The sequence below is a fragment of the Nannospalax galili genome, unplaced genomic scaffold (assembly GCF_000622305.1).
Source record: "Nannospalax galili isolate Female #2095 unplaced genomic scaffold, S.galili_v1.0 scaffold31, whole genome shotgun sequence".
In the NCBI taxonomy this organism is placed as follows: domain Eukaryota; kingdom Metazoa; phylum Chordata; class Mammalia; order Rodentia; family Spalacidae; genus Nannospalax; species Nannospalax galili.
This window is the reverse complement of record NW_008332149.1, coordinates 945,559-954,345: the sequence shown is the minus strand read 5'-3', so window position 1 is coordinate 954,345 and position 8,787 is coordinate 945,559. Positions and strand designations below refer to the sequence as shown.

The 8,787-nt window shown below is 54.8% G+C and overlaps 1 protein-coding gene across 1 annotated transcript; it reads left to right on the top strand.

Annotated features, from left to right (window-relative positions):
- Positions 1-4,340: 4,340 nt before the first annotated feature.
- Hmx3 (H6 family homeobox 3) lies at positions 4,341-6,464 on the top strand. The gene is made up of 2 exons (XM_008827254.2): positions 4,341-4,823; positions 5,419-6,464. Exons 1-2 carry the CDS (start codon positions 4,424-4,426, stop codon positions 6,087-6,089), a joined length of 1,071 nt encoding a protein of 356 aa, XP_008825476.1. The 5' UTR covers positions 4,341-4,423; the 3' UTR covers positions 6,090-6,464.
- Positions 6,465-8,787: the final 2,323 nt, after the last annotated feature.

Here is an 8,787-nt window from a genome sequence, read left to right as displayed (position 1 = left end):
ACACACACACCACTTAGCTGGTTCCCATACTTTCCTTTTTATTTTATATTTCTATGTGTATTGCCTGTGTGCATCATGTTGTACAATGCTTGCAGAGGCCAGAAGAGGGCACTGGACCTCCTGGAACTGGAGTTACAGATGGTTGTTAGCGGCTGTGTGGGTACTGGGATTTGAACCTGGGTCTTATGCAAGTACAGCCAGTGCTCTTAATCACTGAACAATCTCTCTAGTAATTTATTTATTTCTATTTTATGTATATGAGCATTTTGCCTTCATGTATGTAAGTGCACCTGTGTCTTTCAGTGCCTGTGGAGACCAGAAGAAGGCATTGGATTCTCTGGAACTGGAGTTATGGACAATTGTTGGATGTCATGTGAGTGCTGGGAACTGAACCTGGGTCCTCTGCAATGCTCTTAACCACTAAGCTATCACTCTTGCCCCTAGATTCATTTTAAATCGGTCAGAGAAAATTATCTTCATATGGCCAAGGCAGAAGATTTGATCCAAGTATGCTTCTTTTCCTTTCCCAGGTGCACAAGCCAAAGTTCCTAGGCTTTAGTTTATCGGCTTAATATTTTATTCTTTTAAGGGATTATGCTGATGGTAACCAGCACTGAAGAGAATGTTGTTGGACAAAATTATCACACCTGACAATTGTAGGGCATATCCAAGCAGGTCACAATTTCTTGAGGCCATAATGAGCGTGGACCAAGCCTACAGGCAGAGAATCCAGTTGTGCTGGGGAAAAACATTTAATAATATAAGAGGAACACAGGTTTGAAACAAAATTCTGACTCTACTACAGTTTTAACCACCACCACCACCACCACCACCACCACCACCACCACTAACAACAACCCCTTCGATTTTCATTAAATTCTCTGAAAACTGCTTTGGAGAGTCAGAGTCTCTGAACGACTCTAACCAAGCAGGCTAAACCTCTGCCGTGGGAACTGTGAACGTACCTATCCATCTACCCATCCATCCATCCATCCATCCATCCATCCACCTAGCCACCTGGCCCTCCCTCCTCCACCCACCTATCCATCCTTCCACTCACTCACTCACCTAACTCAAGCATTCAAGCATTAGCACAAGCCTTTTCCAAGGCATTCACTCACTGGCCAGCTGTGCACCTAGTCCTCAAAAGCCAAATAAGGCTCCCCCTCGCCTCTCCCACCATCCATCCCGGAGTTCAAGCCCAAACTGCAGTCAGGAGAGACAACACTGAAGGAAAAAAGACTGCACTGAGATGCCAAGAATGAACCTTAAAAGGGAGGCAGGAAAGCGGGGAGGAGAGCGAGACTTCTTCCAAACGGTGGTTGGGTAAAGATCTGCAGGAGATTTCGCCCATAGCTTCTCCCATAACTCAAACAAAAAAATGTTTTTGCTCTCTAAAGGCAGCAGCCAAAAGAAAGACCGCAATGGCTTTTTAAATACTTCGCAAGGGTTCTGTGGTTTCTCCAGCCCCGCCTGCAGACTTGGGCATACCCCATAGAGGGCGCCGTTTGCCTGGCTTTGAATGGCGTCATGGGCTCCGGGAAGCTTGAGGCAACACCCCACGACAGAGGGCGAGGGTATTGCCCAAGAGGAAGGAAAGATCTGCCCTACGTTTCCCGTTGCTCAAGTCCAGCATCCCAAAGGCAGAAGATGGCTGGGATGCTGACACCCAACAACGCCCGCCCCGCAGCAAAGCCTCTACATGCACCTGCACACACACACACACACACGCACACGCACACGCACACGCACACACACACACACACACACACGCACACGCACACGCACACGCACACGCACACACACACACACACGCGCGCGCCCAGTGGGAAAGGAAGGCTCACTTGTTGGCATGACAAAGCGTCAGGATAGGACTACCTATGGGCAAAGGGCTCCTCGGGTCGGGTTGGCATATCTGGGTCTTTGGAAGCTGTGACCAGCCAAGAGCCCACTGCCCCGGACAGAATATCTTCCATGCCTGCGGGCTCACTTTGGGGAGCATGGGGGTCGCTTTTTTTCTTTTGCTGCCCTGGTGACTGAACCCATAGCCTCACAGGGTAGGTAGAGAAATACTCTGTCACGGAGTCACCACCTCCATCTTGGGAAAATGGGATGTTTTTCCTCTTTTCCCAGTTTAAAGTAGGTCGGGTGCGTCACAACTTGAGTGATTATGCGTACATCCGCTCCAGTCCACACCTGCGCATACCATCAGCGACCTCTTTTGCCACTTGCTGGGCCACCAGGTGTGCAGTGTCTAAGCAGCCCGCACCGAACCCACATAGACCACGGGTGCAGAACGATTTCTGCCGTTAGGGGAGAATGACCTTCTGGTGTTCAGCACTGTGGGTGACTAAGGTCCGGTCTTCTGGAAAGGTCCAGACACCTTTCTCTACTTATAAAATCCGAGCGTTGTAACCCACTCTGCTGGAGCCTCGGGGCTGTGATAGGTTCCAACTCCGACTTCAGAAGATGTGTCGTTTTGCATTTCAGTAAAGTCTAGTACAAACTCATAGCAGTTATAATTGTGGAAAAGCCACTTACAAGGCAAAATGTAGGGTTCGTTACTTTGAATAGCAAGACCTTAGACCCGACTATCAAGATCTGCTGAAGATACATATATATCTATATACACCCCTACTTCTCACTTGGGGACCCCAAACAGACATGTCTGTACAAGACAGGACAAGCTTGAATTAGCTAAGGTTCAACCGAAAGAAAAAGAAAACGGTGGGGAGGGGACGTAATCACGGAGAGCCTCAGGTGTTCGGGAACTTCACCAGGGCAGGATAGATGGCCGTGTTTCTCTGGCAGAGAACTGTCCCTCGGGATGGGGGCCCACCAACACTTCTGTTTTATTTGTTGCTGAAATCTTGTTAAAACTGCCTGTCTCTCGGGCTCTACAGCGACCCGGAGAGCCGTTTCTAAAGCCGATGGAGTCCAGTGACCTTCTACCCAGCTATTCCTCAGAGGCCCGACGTGGTTCTCCAGGGACTTGGAGGCCCTTGGGACCAGCTGCAGGTGTCGCTGCCACGGTCAGAACCGAGAAGGGGACTGCACTGTGCCTTCGGTTCTCGATGTCCTTATTAAAAACGTCAGGCAGATCCAGACGCCACTCGAAGTCGGCCGGGGAAACAGTGCTGTCTTCAGATCGCAGGCTTGGAGTTGGTCTCTGAGCCGCGGACACCCGCATCCGGAGGAGAGGTGCCCTTCGGAGTGCAGCAATCTGTGAAGCGCGGACGCCGGCGGCTTCTGCGCGCACACGCGGGTGCACAGAGTCGCACTCCCACTTTCCTTCCCGAAGCTTCACTCCTCGGTGCTCAGGGCCCAAGGCCGAGGCTACGCGGATTCCGGAGCCCGCAGACGGCAACGCAATACTCTCTTCTTTGCCGCTACACGGTGCGTGGGGAGCCGGAATCCCCCCTTTCCCGGCCACGCCCTTCTCCGAAGGCTTTGGGGAAAATGCTAAGGCCACCAGACCCCGAAGGGTAGAAAGTACTGAGTTGGTCCCCGGCGGAGGCGGCGTCCTGCCTCACCGGCCCGAGCGACCGTGGCTTTGCAGCCGCGTGGGGACATCGGGCCCCCGCCAAGCCCCTGGGGGCGGGGGGAGCGGCAGCTGCGAGCTCGGATAACCCCGAGGTGACCCTGGCGGGCCGGGCCCGCCTCCCCCGCGCCAGGCGGCGGGAAGCAGGTTCCCGAGCCGCAAGGGGGAGAGGGAGGCGCCCGCTCTGGGCTCGCGGCTGTCAGTGCGCTCTGGCCGGCCGGGGGCGCCGCCTTCACCCGGTCCCTCGATCGCCTCCCGCGCTGGTAGGAGCGCTCCGAGTGCCTCTTTAGCGAGAGCCAATATCCTTTTGTGCTAATAGGTTTGTCCTCATTTGCTGCCTAATTGGACTATATAAAGCCAATAACAGGCGGGCTCTTATAGCCCGAAGCCAAAGCGCCAAAATCCGAGGGAAGCAGAGGAGGGGGCGGTGGCGGAGGCGGCTGCGGGGCCCAGGCTCGGCTGCGCCTGGCTCGGCCTAATCCCATTTGCCATTGTACGCGCCCAATCGCCGTATACTCCCCGCATTTAACTTGGATGACATTTTGATTTCATCATTAGCATCCGGCGCCGGATTGACGCATCCCCAAGCCCGGGGACGGCTCTCACTGCCTCCTCCCAGGGAGCCGCAGCCGAGCCCCCTCGCTCCCTAGGTGCGGAGGCTGGGCCGCTCCCCGCCCCTCTGGACCCCTCCCCCATGCGAGCCCGCCCCGGCCCGGTCCCCACCCCACCCTCCAGCCGCTCGCTTTGCGCCCGGGGCGGCCCCCGACTTTGAGCCCCTTAGTTGAGTTCCGTTTATGGTCTGATTTCCGGCCGCTAGCCTGCTCGCCCCGCCGCCCGCTTGTCCCGCTCCCTCCCTCGGTGGGACCCGGAGGAGTGGGGACCATGCCTGAGCCCGGGCCGGACGCCTCCGGCACCGCCAGCGCGCCTCCCCCGCAGCCGCCGTCCCAGCCTCCCGCGCCCAAGGAATCCCCGTTCTCCATCAAGAACCTGCTCAACGGAGACCACCACCGGCCGCCCCCCAAGCCGCAGCCGCCCCCACGGACGCTCTTCGCGCCGGCCTCGGCCGCCGCTGCCGCCGCCGCCGCTGCAGCCGCCGCAGCCAAAGGGGCCCTGGAGGGCGCCGCGGGCTTCGCGCTCTCGCAGGTGGGCGACCTGGCTTTCCCCCGCTTTGAGATCCCAGCGCAGAGGTTTGCCCTGCCCGCACACTACCTGGAGCGTTCCCCGGCCTGGTGGTACCCCTACACCCTGACCCCCGCCGGCGGCCACCTCCCGCGACCTGCAGGTACTGACCTCTCTTTGAACTTTTCTTCTCCTACCCACCCCCCAAGCGGGCCCGTCCCATCCCCGCCCCGGGGCCGCTTGCCACTGCGGTTCTGGGTCCCCCTCCACACCCGCAAACCCAAGGTTTGGCAAACTTCCTCCGGCCCCTCGCGGGCATCTCCTTCCCGCGCGCTAAGTGGCGAGGCCCCGGGATCCAATCCCACTTGCTGAGAAAGGAGTTGGAGCCCGGGGCACGGCGCTTTCCCGGAAGGGGGTCTCAGGCTGGAATGGAGTGGCTTAGCACGGCCAGAACTGGGGACCGTCTGTTAGGGTGGGTTGAACCCTAACGCACGGCCAGTTTTCCGCGGGCCCCTTGGCTGGGGAGCCCAGGGGGTGGAAGAAACAGTCCCGCTGCCGACGTCCTCTGCTCGGGAGGCGAGGGATCCTAGGTCGCTGCGCCCCTGCAGCCCATTAGGGGACAGAGGAGGGGCGCGGGAAAGCTGAGGCCTAAGGCCCGGGAACCTGGAGGCCAGCGCGGGCTGAGCCTGCTGCCCAGACTCCCGCGTCGCTCAAGGCCGTGTCGGTGTGCGTGTGTGCGTGCGCTTGTGTCTTCCCAGCCTCCGAGAAGGCCCTCCTGCGAGACTCCTCCCCCGCCTCCGGCACCGACCGCGACTCCCCCGAGCCGCTGCTCAAGGCTGACCCAGACCACAAGGAGCTGGACTCCAAGAGCCCGGACGAGATCATTCTGGAAGAGAGCGACTCCGAGGAAGGGAAGAAGGAAGGCGAGGCGGCGCCGGGCGCGGCGGGAACGACAGTAGGGGCGAGCGCGGCGACCCCGAGCTCCGAGGACTGGAAGAAGGGCGCCGAGAGCCCGGAGAAGAAGCCCGCGTGCCGCAAGAAGAAGACGCGCACGGTCTTCTCGCGCAGCCAGGTCTTCCAGCTGGAGTCCACCTTCGACATGAAACGCTACCTGAGCAGCTCGGAGCGCGCGGGCCTCGCCGCCTCGCTGCATCTTACCGAGACGCAGGTCAAGATCTGGTTCCAGAATCGCCGCAACAAGTGGAAGCGGCAGCTGGCGGCCGAGCTGGAGGCGGCCAACCTGAGCCACGCCGCGGCGCAGCGCATCGTGCGCGTGCCTATCCTCTACCACGAGAACTCAGCGGCCGAGGGCGCGGCGGCTGCCGCGGGGGCCCCGGTGCCGGTCAGCCAGCCGCTGCTCACCTTCCCGCACCCGGTCTATTACTCGCACCCGGTGGTGTCCTCCGTGCCGCTGCTAAGGCCTGTCTGAGGCCCGAGAGGGGAGAGGGAGGGAGCACCCGGCCGTCTTTCCGGACCCGGGAGGAGACTGGGCCGGGCAGTGGGCGCCGACACGCCCAACTGCCGCGGGAACCGGGGCCTCGGCTCACTGCCTGGCCTCCCACCCCACCTCCCCCAAACCGTAGCATTTTGTAAGTATTTGCAATGCATTTTCGTGCAATTGAACCCTATGGATTTGAGGCGCTTCTTACTTTGGGTTTGGGTTACTATTGGGAGAAAACAGGAAGAAGAAGAAGGGAAAAAAAAAAGACAAAAATCCCAGGTCAAAACTGCACTGAAAGCTTTTGTAAACTGTACAGCCCTCTCCTTAATTTTCATTGCGCCGTGACTTTTTTGTTTTTGTTTTTTTTGTTCTTTGTTTTTTGTTTTACTAATGGAAAATAAGCTCAAAACTCGACTCCATTTAGTTGATTCATTTTCTATAGAACTATTTTCAGAATCCAGAGAGAAAGCGAATTCATATTCTGAATTCATATTTATATCTGGATTTCTGGGTGTGGTTTTTTCCCCACCCCCAATCAGTTATTTTCCTGGTTTTTTGTTTTTTGGGTATTTTTTCAGAATCTGAGCGGTCTTTCGTTAAAACCCTACTCGGCCGATTTATGGCAATTAACCTCTTTATCTCCGCCTATGATGGAAGAATTCTCTAAATGCAGAAAGGAAAAAGATAAAACAATCAAAAATCAGAATTCTAAAACTGGAAACAGCTCCAGGTTTGGCTGAGTTCCTGTGGTCTTATTTATTACTACCATTTACTTAGGGGGAGTTCACTGGTTAGTAAGTTATTAATATTACTGTTATGACTCTGTTCCCTGTTTGGAGAGAATGGTTTCAATATTTTTTGTGAAGGAAGGAAGGAAGGAAGGAAGGTATGTTTTTCTTCTCCCTTGCCTTTTGATTTTGCTGCAACTGTCATACATTGACCTGTGCAATATTGTACAAAATTTCCTGAGAGCCTTGCTCCTTCCTCTGCGAGGGATAGAGACCATTCCAGAGCATAATTCAGGTAGAGAGATTAAGCAGGAGAAAGGGGGGAAGAAGATAAGAAGGTAAGTTAAGCTAGTCATTTTCAGAAGAGTAAGTCAGCCAGACTGCAGCGCTTTACGTGAAGGACAATCAACCTAGAAGAATCTTAACTTATTTGATAAATGTACAGATTTCTTGTAAAATTCACCCTCAACTCCACAGGGCCCCTTGCTGTTTTCCTGTTGGCTACACCTGTTGTTCTGTTGTTCGGAATAGTCTGTTTGCCCTCACTTACCTGACCTCTGCCAGGGGTTCAGTCCCTTTTTAAGAAAGAAAAAAGGAGAAAAAAAAAACCCATGAAATATTGTTACACTTAATGTTGTTGTGAAATTGAATTAATTAAAAAGAAAAAAAAATGAAGCCTTTCATGTTGCCAGGGTGTGTAACTTTGGATGATTTTCCCCAGACACTTCCTTGACTTCCTCCCTGGCTGCCTTGTGGTCTGCAAGTCTGACCTGCACTCATATCCTTTTAATCTAGCTGCTAGAGGAGTTTTGTTCAGCACCAAGGGCTCTCTTTCCTCCTATCTACTACAGCTTGAAATGTCCTCCTTGGAGCAAGGAAGAATGAGGGCTGGAAAGGGTAAAGGCCTGGGCTTATTTAGCTTGCAAAATTGAGCAATGTGATAGCACTGAGCTTAAAGACAGTGGGTAGGAAGGACTGAAAGGCACAGCTCTGCCTTCTTTCCCCAAGCCAAGCTTACTTCAAGAGCTTCTGGGATGTGCATCCCTGTGATGCCTAGCTAAGATGAGGTGCCTGCTGGTTGTCCCAGGTTTGGGGAGGGAGCACAAAGCTTAGAGTTCAGCTGAGGCTGGAGGTGGCCTACAGAATCTAGTTGGGAAAGGATCAGACTGGAGAGGACAGCCTGGGGAGACCAAGCAGTCCTTGGCACCGGGGGCTCCCACATCTAGGACAGGTTCGAACAGACTGGGGGAACTTTCACAGTTGGATGCCTAAGGTGTGGGGGATGTGCCAGTTCCCTATGGAAGCCAGAATAGATTGAACTCCTTTCCTGGCCAGGCTTTCTCCGTCCACAGGTGCTCAAAGCCACCTTAAGGGTCATCTTTCTGAACTTGCCTGTCCTGGCCAATGCCTTGGAAGTACAATGCTCTCCTCAGGCCACCATGCTCTTGGTGGTCAGCCTGGGAGTCAAGGCTTTCCTGGATCAGCTCCTTAGAAGAACTGGTTTGCAGAGGGAAATAGGTGCTTGGCTGCCCTTGCCAACCAGCATGCCTGCCTTCAAGCTGGGGGTGTGCATACATGTTCCTGGCAGTACCCATTTGAAGCTGGGGAGCCAGAAGGGTGTGTGCAGAGGGGGGAGCGTGAGGAACCAGAAGGCAGAGAAGATTCCAGAGAGCTTTGCCACAGGCAGGACACAACCACTGGGGAGCGCCTGCCGGAACTCTTTTCTCCAAACGAGTTGCCAAGCTCCTCCAATTCAATCGACACAATTGATTCTACTGTGGCTGAAACGCCGTCTGTCGTTTTCTGTTGATGGAAAACTGGCCCCAAATAAACCGGCATGCGTATTTATGGCAAAATTTTAGCCTAGACCCCAGTGAAGATAGATCTCCCTTTATTTCCCTCTGGTTTGGAATAAAAACGAGGGCATGTGTCGTAAATGAAAAATAAACAGAAAATCG